This window comes from Equus quagga, chromosome 7 (genome assembly GCF_021613505.1).
Source record: "Equus quagga isolate Etosha38 chromosome 7, UCLA_HA_Equagga_1.0, whole genome shotgun sequence".
Lineage (NCBI taxonomy): Eukaryota > Metazoa > Chordata > Mammalia > Perissodactyla > Equidae > Equus > Equus quagga.
In genome coordinates this window covers 15,958,544-15,973,144 of record NC_060273.1, presented here as the reverse complement: position 1 = coordinate 15,973,144, position 14,601 = coordinate 15,958,544, and the positions used below count along the sequence as shown (strand labels likewise).

At 43.0% G+C, this 14,601-nt stretch overlaps 1 protein-coding gene across 1 annotated transcript; it reads right to left on the bottom strand.

Moving 5' to 3' along the window:
- Positions 1 to 710: 710 nt before the first annotated feature.
- Positions 711 to 13,636, bottom strand: PDZD9 (PDZ domain containing 9). Its single transcript, XM_046667665.1, has 4 exons — positions 13,539 to 13,636; positions 11,775 to 11,954; positions 6,736 to 6,925; positions 711 to 1,248 (listed from the first exon to the last, which is right to left on the bottom strand). The coding sequence occupies exons 1-4, from the start codon at positions 13,567 to 13,569 to the stop codon at positions 816 to 818; spliced, it is 834 nt and encodes a 277-aa protein (XP_046523621.1). The 5' UTR covers positions 13,570 to 13,636; the 3' UTR covers positions 711 to 815.
- Positions 13,637 to 14,601: the final 965 nt, after the last annotated feature.

Below are 14,601 nucleotides of genomic sequence, written 5' to 3'. Positions count from 1 at the left end.
AGAACGGGAATATAATAATAGAGTACAGAGTATCAGAAACTATTAAAATCAAGGCCAAGTAGCTATCAGAGTAAATATTTCCAGACTATTACTGGTGGCTTTTTAAGATAAAAGGAGTTTAAAAATCTGTCCTTTTGGGTGAGAACAATTAAATGGTCTAAGTTTTACCCCCTTTGCCTTTTTTGCACTAGTTATTTCTAAAACTTGTTTTCCCTATTAGTCATATCCTGTATTTCCGCTGCTTCGTTTTACATGTCTGATTTAGCTTCACTGTGGCAGACTTTTGGTTTCTCTCTCATCTTCTCCCTCTCCCTATGGGTTTCTATCCTGTCTCTTTCAAGTAATTAACTATCAACCCAACATTCAAAGTAAAAGTAGGGCTGAAAAATGAAAAAAAAATCCTAATGTGAACAACTAGCCAAAAAAATATATCTCTATTATTTCTTTTAAGCATGGCACTTGAAGTTTGCAAAACAAGAGAAACTAAATATCTAAATAAAAATGTGGTACTTACCTTAAAAAGTGAAATTCTCTACTATGTTCACACATTCTGATATTGGGTTCCTCTGCTGCATTTTCTAAAAGATGAGACATTCTTCTCAAAAGGAGGGTCTTAATGATCTGAATGATGTTGCTATTTTGAAAATAGCAAAGTTTGTGAAGCCTTTGAGGCCCCAGGGAAGTCTTTGGATATCAGGGTGAAGGAGGTCTCCAACAGCTTTACAACACAGTCATGAAAGGGAGTTGGTAAGTTTGTGCATACTCCTGTAAGTATAGCTGACCTGTACGTGGCAATGCACAAAAATTGAGTATTTTCAAGAGAAATGCACCTCTGAGCACAGATTTGCAAAGTACTGCCTAACCAACTTTTGCACAGGTGGACCCTTGCTCTTTTCAACCTGGGCATAGTCTTCCAGCCAAAATGCATCTGAGGCAGAGGAGGAGGAGGAGGAGCTTTCATTGTCTTGCTTCACCATTGTCCAGTATGGAGAAGGGGCTCTCACTTCCTTCTTGTGATCTCTGTGAATCATCACGTCACAGTTAATGTCCTTTCCTACACTAATAGTACGGTTCTTCTTTTTATATCCATGCCATTCTCTGGAGATAGACATTGGTGTCTTTGCAGTGTGATGTCCAGTGGACCGGGGACCTTTATAATACTTAAATTTTTTATCTAAAACTACATCTTCATTGTCATCACTGCTTTTGAAAGAGTCCTCTTTTGCCTTCTCAGTTTCCTTTGTTGTGCTGAAATGAAAAGACTAGTGAATGAAATGGATTCTTAATGTCTGAACATTCATTGTCTCCTAACAAGATGTCTTATAACCTGCTTTGTCTCCTAAAAGGATACAGTTTAGCTTTAGCACTACCTTTCTCTGTTGAAATTTTTCTCTTTTCTAAAAGTACTTTTATATTTGTTTCCATTCCTAAACATAAGTCAAATTCTGCCTTAAATTCTTTAACATTACTTTTTTTTTTGGTGAGGAAGATTGGCCCTGAGCTAACATCTGTGCCAGTCTTCCTCTATTTTGTATGTGGGATGCCGCCACAGCATGGTTTGATGAGTGGTGTATAGGTACACGCCCAGGATCCAAACCTGTGAACCCTGGGCCACTGGAGCGGAGTGCGTGAACTTAACCACTACAGCACCAGGCCGGCCCTCACATTACTTTAAGAAGCTTTGCACAGACTTAAGCCACACTACTGACCTGAATATTAGCAGGCTTTAAGTGTAGGTTAATTTCACTCCATCCAGAATGACAGGTCAAACTGGGCATCTCCTCCACAGAATTCTGTTCTCATGGGTCACATGGGGTCAGCAATAACAGAGAATATTACCAGTTTCCAGGGGAGCTGGGAAATAGTGGGCCTCAAAGATTTTCAGCATGCTAGTCATTGGTAAATCTTTGTCGTCTTTTTTTCTCCTAAGCATCATTCTTTGCCTCTCCTTTGGGTTTACCAATGTGGATTTGTAGAACACCTTTTACTCAGGTGTATCTCATCATTCACTATTCCACCTCTCTGTTGCTCTTCAAAAGCTTTTAAAGATTTTTTTTGTAACTTGCCCCAACTATTGGCTTTCTTTTTCTTTTTTTTTTTTTTTTGAGGAAGATTATCCCCGAGCTAACATCTGCCACCAATTTTCCCCTTTTTGCTGAGGAAGACTGGCCCTGAGCTAACATCCGTGCCCATCTTCCTCTACCTTATATGTGGGACGCCTGCCACAGCCGTGGCTTGCCAAGCAGTACGTAGGTCTGCACCCGGGGTCTGAACGGGTGAACCCCTGGCCGCTGAAGCGGAATATGTGAACTTAACCACTGCGCCACCAGGCCAGCCCCCCAATTATTGGCTTTCTTGATTGTTGGAACTTGGGTGACGCTTGTCTGCTAGCAATTACAGGCCTCTTGAACTTTCCTAATACCTGCAGTACCTGTGCCTGCTATTCCTTTCCTGAACAAATGCTATCTGTCACCTGCTCCCGCCATCCTGGTGCTGTTGCTCAGCAGATCCAAAACTAGATCTTTGTGATTATGAACCTCTCATACATTCTGTGCTGCTAAAAGGAAATAGGAAGTAGGTTTCTTTCCCACCACCCACCCCCCGAACCTGTCAGACTTGCTAGTATTATCACTAATATCCTTGGAGATCTGCCTATTTTATTTGCTCCCCAAAATTTGAACAGCTTTTCCTAAAGTTGCTCTCTTCTAGTAATATACAATTAGTATTGAGTCATGTTTACTGAGAGCCACTAGTCTTAAATTGTATGATTTTCTGTTATCCTTGATTTAGTGCTGTGCAAGAAGATTCAGAAGATCTCAGGATTAGAACAGTTTGCCTTCAGACATGCTCAGGGTTTCCTGTACAGCATATGAATGGGAAAAAAGTCCAAGGTACTTTTTTTTTCAGATTGCAAAGGGTATCCTTTGTAACTCTGTATTAGGCAACCATAAAGGACAGGTGGCAGGGATAGGTTCTTGTTAAACTGGCATTTAAGGCCACAGGCCAGCAGAGGTCAGGGTTGGCTAGAAACAGTTTTTATACCACTAGGCCTGCCCAGAGCATCATATGGAATATTTTCTCCAGTGTGCACACAGTGCCATTTGCTCCTCAAAAAGGTCATACTAACTTTGTGAAAGAAGCCTTTTCTTCCTCCTTCTACCCCTTCCCTGCCCCCTTCCACATAAGTCACTAAAAAGCCTTAAATATAAGCACTTTGCTTAAGTAAGAAAGAGACTCAAAACGTGCTTGGTATTGTTTGTGGGTTTTAGCCCCCTACTTAAGTTGTACTATTCTGTGTTTCTTTCTTCTGTGCTTTTGAATGGTCAGTCTGCCATCCTTAGATTTTAATATTCTGAATCTCCAAATCTGTGTAATTAAAATGCTTAGAACATAGTTGTTCTACAAGCTAATGATAAGGGCTCAGGCTCGAGGGCTGTGCTCCCCAGTATAGGGTCCACCAGCTACATATGGCTGCTAAATTTAAATTGATTAAACTTGAATAAAATTTAACATTCCTCAGTTGCATTTGGCTAGTGGCTACCATATGGAACAACACAGGTACAGAACATTTCCATCACTGCAAAAAGTTCTTATTCCACATTGCTACTCGAGAGACAGACCTGTGCCACTTAGCCCTGTGATCCCTGGAAAGTTCATACACATTTTTCTTGGCCTCAGTTTTCCATATCTATAAAACGAGGATAATAAAAAGAATTGGCATGAGGATTAAATGGTATGATGCTTGTAAAGCAGAGCCCACCACATAGTGAGCAATGAATAAGTGTTCACTGTTATCATTAACAGCTTTTAATCAAATCAGGATTGGTTTGGTTATTTGGGGGAAAAATTTTCCCCAGTCTGTGCCTGATCTGAAGGGGACAGCTGCTACCCATCTCTAGCCCACTGTCACATGTGGGAATGCAAGTCCATCTTCTGATTTTTCAGGAGAAATCAGAGATGCAGATTTTCCATGAAATCTTAGATTTGTAAATTTGGCAACTAATTCAAATATTTTTCATTTTTTAAATTTTGAAATATACAGAAAAATGCAAAAAACAGTTTAATGAAAAAAATTATGAACAGCTTGGTAGCCACCATTACTGTCCCCTGGAAAAACCCCATGTGTCCTCGTTGCTCTCTGTAGATGACTACTCTTCTGGGTTTTTAAAATGCTGTGGGAGATGAGCAAAGTCCCTTGGGCCACAGGTTGGAATCTCTGAAGTAATGTCTATGCAACATGGGCCATTTTTTAGTCTTGGTAAAGTTCCTAGCCATATTTCTTTGAGCCCATCCCAATAAGCAAAGGCACACAGCAGCAGCAACTAGTGCTCAGGAATCCTATCAGAACTAATAAAGACCACCCTTGCATCAGCAGCCCTGGTGGTCTAGTGGTTAAGATTCACTGCTCTCACTGCCATGGTCTGGGTTTGTTTCCCAGTCAGCGAACCACATCGCCCATTTGTCGGTTGTCATAGTATGGAGGCTGCATGTTGCTGTGATGCTGAAAGCTATGCCACGAGTACTTCAAATACCACCAAAGTCACCCATGGTACACAGGTTGCAGCAGAACTTCCAGACTAAGACAGACTAGGAAGAAAGACCTGGCCACCAACTTCCAAAAAATTGGCATGGAAACCCTGTGAGTAGCAGCAGAGCATTGTCTAATAATAGCACCAGAAGGTAAGAGGATGGCACAAAAAGAACAGCGGGCAGGGTTCCACTTTGCAATACACAGGGTCACTAGGATTTCGAAACAACTCAGTGGCACTAACAACAACAAACTCTTGCACCAGAGCACTGAATCTGTCACTAAAAGAAAAGGATCTCATGTTCTCGTGTCCTATAGAACTTCTTTGCATATCTGATCCTCAGAAGAGTCCCTGGTACTATGTGTGACATAAACAAGCTCTCAGAGATTAGGTGATTTACTTGAGATTTAGAGCTGGATTTTCATTTTCATTCACTGAATAAATGAGCCCTCAACCACACGAAAGTCCTGTGGTAGGTTTAGCAGAACAAGACAGACTTAGTCTCTGCCTTCATAGAGTTTACATTCTCCCAGGGCAACAGAGTAAACAACTGATTAGACATTGTGTCATTGAAATTGGGATAAATGCTATAAAGGAGATACACAGGGTGCTATGAGAGCAAATGACAGGTGGACCTGACAGTGCTAACACTTCCTTTAGGAAGGCCTTCAAGGAAGAGTAATGACAGGGTCCTAGGCATGTTGCAGACAGAAGAGCAGGTGCAAAGGCCCCAGGCAGAGAGCTACGTAAGGTCAAAAAGCTGAAAGCCAAAGTGGACTAGAGAGGGAAGGGAAGAGCAGTATGCGGATACCAGCCAACCAGGATAGCAGAGCCCAGTGTGAGGATTTGGGCATTTATCCTGAGGACAAAAGGTCTTACAAGAGTTTAAGCAGGAACATGTCACGTTCAGATTTGCATTGTAAAAGAATCATTCTGTGTAGAAAATGAATAGAGGACAAGAGTAGATGCACAGAGACCAAATGGTGGCTTTGACTGGGGTGATGGTAGTGGCCAGAGAGAAGGGAACAAACGAGAGATGGTTGGAAGGAAATGACAAGTCTTAGTGATTATTTGGGTGGGAGGGTGTGGGAGACAAGGGAGATGGAGAAATCAAGTACAACCCCTAGATTTCTGATTTGTTAACTAGGCAAGTACTCCTCCAGTAAGATAGGGCCTCTGGAAGCTCAGTGATGAGCTAGCTTTAGATTTTAGGCATAACGGGCTTGAGAAGTTTATGATACATCCAAATGAAGATTTCAAGTCAGAGTTTATATATGCAGGTTTGGAGATAATACAATTTGAAAGTTATTAATGTGTGGATAGTAATGGAAACCACAGGCATCGCTGAGATTGCCCAGAAGAGAAGAGAGCCAAAGATTAAACTCTGAGGAACTCCAAGGTTGGATTTTAAGAGGCAAGTGCCCAGAGGTCATAGGCAAATCTGAGGAGTGTGGTATCACGGGAGCCTGAGGAAGATAATGTTTCAACAAGAGTGAGAGTGGGAGGTTGTAAAGCTTCTAATGCAGCTCGAAGCCAAGCAAAGTGAAGACTGAATCCATTGGAAGCAGCAGCATGAAGGTTGTGAGTGACCCTGGAATGGGAAGAGACCTCTCAGCCAATAACGAAAGCAAGGCCTACAGTAAAGTGGGTTGAGAAGTGCCTGGGAGATGGTGTCTTCTGAGGAAATAGTGATGTCCAATACAACTCTTTTAACAAGTTTGGAGTCAAGGCATAGGACAGTGTCTGGAGGGGGCAGGGAGAGGAGAGTGGAGTTACAGTGGGGTTTGCTAAGATGGTAGGGGCTTTAAAAGGCTTCTTAAGTGTTACTGGGAAGGATCCAGAGAGAGAGAAGTTGAATATGCAGAAGACAAATGAGGAAATGGGATTCGTGGCCCATGTTTAAGGGCTGACTTTGGAAAAGGGGGCACCTTGCAGGTAGGTTTAGAGGCAGAGTTCCCATCAGGTGGTTTGTATTTTCTTTAACTCCAGGTTCAAGGCTCTTGGCTTTGTTATTCTGCCTCATATTAGGTCCTGCACGTTGTCCTTTCCAAAAGGATTTAGAAACCCAGTAAATTATTGTGGTGGTGTCACCAATCCCTCCTACCATGGTCCATTTGATAATTCTCACGTTAAATCAAGACCCTGTGCTTCATAGGCCCTGGGGAATCTGTAGTATAACAAAGATACCCTAAAATGAACTACTTACCATGTTACTGGGAATTTGGTCTCAGGGATTAAATCATGTATTTCTTCCCATTCTTGGGGTATGTCAATAAAATCTCGGTAAACCTTGATTTCTAGCACTGTTCCTATGGTGGTATGTTGCAAAAGCTGTAAAAATTCCCGAAGAGTGTATCCTAATACATTGGCATGGCCAACACTAATCAGAACATCACCTGAAGAGGGAAAAAATTTATCAGTAAAATTAAGGTAATGGTTTAAAGCGATCATACCATTTCTGACTTTATTGTGAGGTGTTTCATTTTATGGGTTCATTTTGTTGGTTCATTTTGAACCAAAACCAGACTTCAGCCTTATTTAACAAAAATAACCATCTCAGTGACATGAGTATCCTTTGCATAATGAAGAATGCATGCAAGATGTTGCATGCTTTTTGCTTTTTTTTTTGTGAAGAAGATTGGCCTTGAGCTAACATCCGTTGCCAATCTTCCTCTTTTTTATTATTTTTTTATTTTTGCATTTGTGAGGAAGAGTGGCCCTGAGCTAACATCTGTGCCAATCTTCCTCCATTTTGTATGTGGGATGCTGCCACAGCATGGCCTAATGAGCAGTGCATAGGTCCACACCTGGGATCTGAACCTGCAAACCCCAGGCCACTGAAGCAGAGCACACAAACTTAATCACTACACCACTGGGCCAACCCCCTCTTCTTTTTTTCCTCAAGGAAGATGAGCCCTGAGCTAATATCTGTGCCAGTCTTCCTCTATTTTTTTGTATGTGGGTTGCTCCCTCAGCATGGCTGATGAGTGGTGTAGGTCCATGCCGGGGATCCAAACCTGCAAACCTGGGCCACTCAAGCAGAGCACACCGAATTTAACCACTACACCATGTGGTCAGCCCCCCAACCAAGATGTTTCTTAATAGCAGTATGATGATTATATCATGTTTTTACAACATTTCACATTTCTGAAGTCTTTGGCATAACAGAGGCTAAAAACCATTTATAATCCAAACCATCCTTTAGAATTCTAAAAACGTGTTTGTTTCCAATAAAATGAATGGCTATTACTGTTAAAGAAAAAACCATTTACACTAAGTGATGAATGAAGGACCTACTTTCTATTATACTTGCCTGGCAATTTCCAGTGCCCTCCACAGTAAGTAGACCATATTAAACTTCAAGCCTTTCATTTTTATTTTCTGCCCTTGCATGGTATTTGTTGAGCAAATAATTCTCAACAAATTGCTAGACAATTATTGCTAATTAATGCTAGACAATTAGCATGCTTTAATTAAGCTTAAGATGTGTCCACAGAGAGTACGTTGGTTCAAAGGGATGTGATAGCTAGGTCCCCTACTTGAGGGCAGTGCTGGACAGGGAGGGAAGCATGATGGTCAGCCATGCAGCTTCTGAGCCCCCAGCAGGTGGGAAGAGAACCACATCTTGACAGCAAGCCCCTGAACCCCTAAATTGGATGCTTAAAAAGACCAATGACTCACTGCACCCGCCTCCTTACCCCCAGCTACGGCATAGACATGTAAACTAGGTCCAGCCATTGGTACTCCCACCAGGGTCGCTGAACCTGGAACTGGAGATGCAGAGGGGTGACAGGAGCACCAGGTTTCCAGGGGTAGTTATTCATGGGCTCTTTGTTCTCTATTTTCCAAGCCTTTCTGGCAATTCTGTCAGACTTGATGTCCTAAATTCAGTGCCTTAACAGAACTGTTTTCTGTTAATTACAATGAAGAACCCTGACTGCTACACAGGCATTCGGCAAGAGAGGAAGGAATACAAAGAAACTGCTTTTCAAGGACAGACTCACATTGGGTAAAATCTTAGTCTTCAGATCTTTCTCATACTAACATCCTGCCGAATAGTACTGGAGACTTCCTAGCTAATATCGGATGAAGTGACTCCAATGAAGAACCAAAGGATGTGTCCACCTCTCTGTGCATGGGAAGCTAGGGACCCCTCAATCACCCTCATTCCAAGACAGCTGAAGCCTCACTCAGAGGAGGAAAGAATCTAGGGGAAATACCTTCTCTAATCCTACACCCCACTGTGCTGTAATCGGGAACTGCTGATCCCAAAGGAAGCCGCCAAGCAAAACCAAGGACAAATTTCCACAGTGCTAGATCCTATCAGAAACAAAAGTTCCCAGTGTTAAAGAAAATGAATACTTAGAAGGGTGCAGAAAACCTACTTTGGTCTTAAGTAGCTGGGGGTAAAGCCAACCATAAACTTCAGAATAAAACTAGGCTGCTCCCAGCTACCTGCAGATCGTGCGGTCTGAAACAGCTGTTCATCCTGCGGAGGTTAATTACAACGGCAAAAAAACCTCACTGAATGAACTTACTTGCCTAATGTTAAAAGGAGTGTTTATGGCTGAAAGCTATGGCTTGGCATTCTGCTTAATTATGTTGTTAAAGGGTGACTTTTGTGAAGAGGGCAGAAAATAAACAGCTTAATTCCCTGACCATTCTGGCTGTAAACCAAACGTGTCAGTGTATGAATGTGACTACTCTGGCAATAGATATTAACATTGCCCTTCATAAAGAAACACCAATTTGGAAGTTATGAATACTAACCTCATAACACGTTTTATTCTGTTTTAATGGGCTGTAGGAACCATATTATATAAACTTTGTCTTGATAACCTATATTAAATCAACTTTGCAAGCAGCCAAGCCATGACTGAAAAATAGACCTTTATTTTTCTCCATCTTTCCCAACTAAGCTGTAACTTTAAGCTCCAAGTGGTTAGAGACCACATCTGTTTGGTTCACCCTGTACCCCAGTGCCTAGCAGGATGCCTGCACAGAGCAGGCATTCAGGAAACAATTACTGAATGAATGTGGCCTGGTAAGGGTGGTGGCCAGTACGTGACTTTTATTTACCTTCAAACTATATTAATTTCTTAACATTCTGGTTATCAGAGTCTGTTAAAGCCATATTGGCCAAAGGGAATTTAAAGTTTAGCCAGAATAAACTAACACTAAACTAAATTAGAAAATCAAGATGAAATCACGTTATGAAACACCAAAAAGGAGAGAAATTTAAAGCACACAGATGAGAAATAATGGGGCTGGGAGGTAATGGGGTCAAAGAAATAGCAGGTTTCTCGGACTGTCACTTCTAAAAATCTCATAATCATTGTCAAAACTGAATTACAGTCTTTGAAACCTAGACCCTGAAGAGAGGTGGCTGACTTGTCACGAAGAGATACGAGGCTCTGGACTTCCTCTGTATTGAAATCTCATTTCTAGTCAAAGGTATGGGCTTTCTAGGCAGGCATGGGTTCAAATCCCAGCTCTAACCACTCACTTAGCTCTGTGTATTGAACACATTACTTCTTCTCTCTAAGCCTCTATATTTGATTATCTATCTTCCAGGAGTGTTGCAGAGATTAAATTAGATAATAGATGTGGAAACATCTTGCACAGTGCCTGGGGCAAATATTCATTTATTAGTCATTTATTAAGCACAGACATCATAAATGTGCCAGTACTGTAGGTAAGTCCTAGATTTAAAAGCTGAATTCAAGACTGCCTCTGACCTCAAGGAGCCCACTAACTGATGCCCCACCAAGAGCTTCTGTTTCCTGTGCATAAAGCATACTCCTCTCCCACTCTAGCGAGTGTGCACGTTGGCTATTAACCAACATCTGTCACCTGACCCCAGAGAAGCTGAGGAGGACAGGCAGACAAGCCCGTGGGGCCTGTCCTGGAGCTCTATTGGTCTGGAAAGTCCAGAACCTTCTTTCTGGCATTTGTTCCCCAGTACCAAGTAGTGATGTGCGGAGAAAATGCTTTGGATGTTAAGGTGAGGTAAACTGTTAGTAATAGCACTATTTATCTACTTTCTTTAATCCACTGCTTCGAACCCTAGCTGCAATTAGAATCACCTTAGGAGCTTTTAAACCATAAACTGCCCTGACCCCAACCCCAAACCAATTGAACCAGAACCTCTGGGGAGATGGGGCCCAGGAATTTTAGTTTTGAAAGCTCCCAGGTGATTCTCATAGGTAACCAGAGTTGCAAACCAGTGGTTTAATCCACTGGGGCTCTAGTACCAGAGTCATTTTTTATTAAAAAAAAAAACAGACAAGTCTAGAGAATCTTTCAGTAAGAACAGCCTAAGAGAAATGATTGCCAATATTTCTATAGTTTTCAAAGCACTTTCATAAAAATTAACTCATCAAATCCTAGCAATCTCTGACAAAGGTGGTATTATCCCAATTTAGAGATGAAGTGACTGTGGCCTGGATGGTTAAGTGACTTTGTCCAAGGTCACAGAACTAGAAAGTGGCAGAGCCTGGGCCTGAATGGTTTTTCCTTCTCACCCCCTTACCATCCCATTGTGCCTCCCTGACTCCTGAGCACAGCACTAGGCCCGGAGCAGGCACTGGGAAAACACATCTTGAACTGGATGGAAATTTCATTCACCCAAAGACAAGAAAAGCAGGACAGTATTGATAAAGCCCTTGGGCTCTGGAATCTAACAGAATTCCAATCCCTGCTCCTTGGTGTGATGATGGGCAAGTTACTAAATGTCTGATTCCTTATCTCTAACGTGGTGTAATGCAGGATCTATCTCAGGGATTGTCAGAGTGGGGTGAAATGGGATCGTCAGAGTGGGGTGAAATGGGATCATGCCTCTAAATGGTGATGATGATGAATACTACCTACGAAAAAGAAATCTTTATCCACAGAGAGCCATAAACTCTGGAGTGACACAGTACCTGTGTTTGTATCCCACTTGCTACATGGGGGTGAACCTGGACAAGGAACTCAATCTCACTGAGCCTCAGTTCCCTCACCTGTAAAAGGAAGGCGATGATAATAATTCCTACTTAGAGGGTTATTGTAAGAATTCAATTAATAAATATGGACAACAGTGAGGGTTATTATATAAGTGACAGCAGCTGGCCCATAGAAAGCTCTCAAACAATGTCATCATCATCATTATGGTTACACCAAAACCTAATAACCCAAGTCTCCTTGAAGGCATATAGAAGGGAGGCAGGGGGTGGAGGGTGGGATGCATGGGAAAAACACAGTCACCTGGCTGGAGTTTTCCATCCCTGGCTGCAGCCCCCTTCTTGATGAGATGGATGATTTGGAGGAAGGGCCCATGCTGGATGACGATCAGGCCTAAACCGAGGCTGCTCACAGTGAGTTTGGTCTCCTTAGTTTTGCTCAACTTGTGTTCAGATGTCTTGATTTTGAGACTGATTTGTTTTTCTGATAAAAAGAGGAAGATTTGTTTTCATCCTTCACCTAGACAGCAGCATTTATTTATATATTGATGCAGGCAGTGTGCTAGGAAAGTGTTTCTTGCTTTCATAGATCTTCCAGCCTAGTGGAGGACACAATATCAGCTATGTAAATATATGTTGAATAACAAACTGTAACACACGCAATGAAGGAAAAGTACAGAATGCTCTGAGGGTGACCAACAGGAGGCCCAGTAAAATTTGAGTTGAGGTCAAAAGGACCAATAGAAAATATCTAGGCAAAGGAGGGTGGGAGGGAGCAAATTGGATCAAGGTTCTAAGTGGAAAGAACATAAAGGAGACCAGTAGGGGGCAGGCAGGAGGAGCAAAGGCAGAGCAGACAGGGGCTGCTTCCCAAGTTGACCTTGCTGGAAAAGCTTAGAAGTGATTTAAGCAGGACACATAAGATTTGCTTTTTTTTTTTCAACCCTCTGGCTGCTGTATGGATTGTGGGGTCGGGAGTGGAAGTGGGAAACAAAAGGGTTACTGCAGTCACCCAAGCAAGTCATGGCAATGACAGTGAAAAGGGACAGTAGGAAAACAGCATTTGGGAGGAAAATCTGGGACAACAGGTAATGGAAGGAGTTGAAATATGTTTTCTACAAAACTAAATCTCACAAGAAATGTTCCAAAGACTAAAGAGTGATTTAAGACAAGTTATTTTCCCAAGAGGAAGCTTCTGAGGAGATTTGTTTTCAGCACACTTTTCAGCATTTCACACACACACACCACTTTTCCTTAAGGACAAGTAACAAACTGCTACTTGCCAAGCCTTTGCCAAATCCATGTGACTGTGGTGTTTTGGGGGCTCAGGAGTCCTCCCGACTGCTGAGGGATGGGCCCTCCCCTGCTCCCCACCCCAGCTGTGGGGAGCTGGCTGGGTTCAGGCCCTTTCCTCCAAGTAAGTGTCCTTGCCTATCTCCAACCTCACCTTCCCCAAAACCACAGATGCTCTCTGTCTGGAAAATAAATAACCTAGTGTAAAGAAGTTACCGTCTTTAGAGACAAGGCTCCTTGAGCCTCCAGTTCCTGGGCACACAGAGAAGTGGCATGTTAGGCAGGGTCTGAGTTCCAGCCCCAACCTGCAAATTACATGTGCTTATGATACAACCCCCTATGAAGCCCGGTCTCAAAAGGCAGCAGAGTTAAGTGAAGGAAGCCAGACTCAAAAGACTCCACATTATATGCTTCCGTATTTATGACATTCTCTGTGGAAAGGGCAAAACTATAGACAACAGATCGGGAGTATCAGGAGCTGTGGTGGGAGAAGGGGTTGGCTGAAAACAGGTAGCACAAGGTAATTTTGGGGATGGTGGAACTGTTCCACATCTTGATTGCAGTAGTGGTTAAACATGGGTATACGTTTGTCAAAACTCAGAGCTGTGCACCAAAAAGGGGGGCTCTTACTGTCTGTAAATTATAGTTCGGTAAACAAATGATGGAGAGAGGCTAACTCCCAGGCCAAGAGTGTCACATTCCCATTTTACAGAGAAGGAAAAGTGAGGAAGGCTTGGTCCCCAGGGCATCACTCTCTTCCCCACTCCCCAGTTACCTTTTCTGCTTTTGGCGGAGGCCTTCTTCATGGCCCCGGGAAGGCAGGCCGCTCAGCAGGGCCTCCCGGAGCGGAAGCTGGAGTCGGTCCAACTCCCAACTGTCTGGAACCCTCGAGGAGCGAGGAGCTGGCACACTGGCGCAAAACGGGGACCTCAGGCGGGGAGACCTCGGGCACCGCCCCTCGGGCTGACCCCCAGGGGGCGCTGCGACGACGCCCAGAAGTTGGGCAGCAGTGCGGTCACCAAAAGGACCCACCTCAATGGACCCTGGAAAATGGAGTGTGTGAAAATTTTCGTGGAAAAAAAAACGAAACACCTGCGGGGACTAGCACAGTGCCTGGCTCACAATGGGTTCGTCATTCATTCTTGGGAAACTATTGAAATGGGGAGGGTGGGGGGAGCACAGAGGAGGGTGTGTCCAAGATGTGAAATGGTCTACAGAGGAAGATCATAGCTAGATGACCATGGAAGAGCACAGAATCCCCTGCTGTGCTCCCAATAATGGTATTTTTAATATTGTTGCATCAACAGTTCCCACTGCTGAGAAACTGCACTTTTTTCATGAATGTTTTGAATGAGAAAAGGCCAAGGGTGGCCAAAAAATGAGTCACGATTAGGAGAGGAATTAATTATTCCTTTTTTCCAAAATAATTCTTCCTCCCACACACACATTCACTCATACAAATATTTACTGGAATCCCATTCTGGTTTGTGCTGATGCTGGGGACACAACAGTAGACAAGACAAACAAGGGCTCTATCCTCTTGGAATTCGGGTTTAAAAAACAGATGAATTGGACAATTTTAGGAAAATATAAATTATCAAAAATAAATTCTAGGGGCTGGCCCCGTGGCCGAGTGGTTAAGTTCGCGCGCTCTGCTGCAGGCAGCCCAGTGTTTCATTGGTTCAAATCCTGGGCGCAGACATGGCACTGCTTCTCAAACCACGCTGAGGCAGCGTCCCACATACCACAACTAGAAAGACCCACAACGAAGAATATACAACTATGTGCCGGGGGGCTTTGGGGAGAAAAAGGAAAAATAAAATCTTTAAATAAATAAA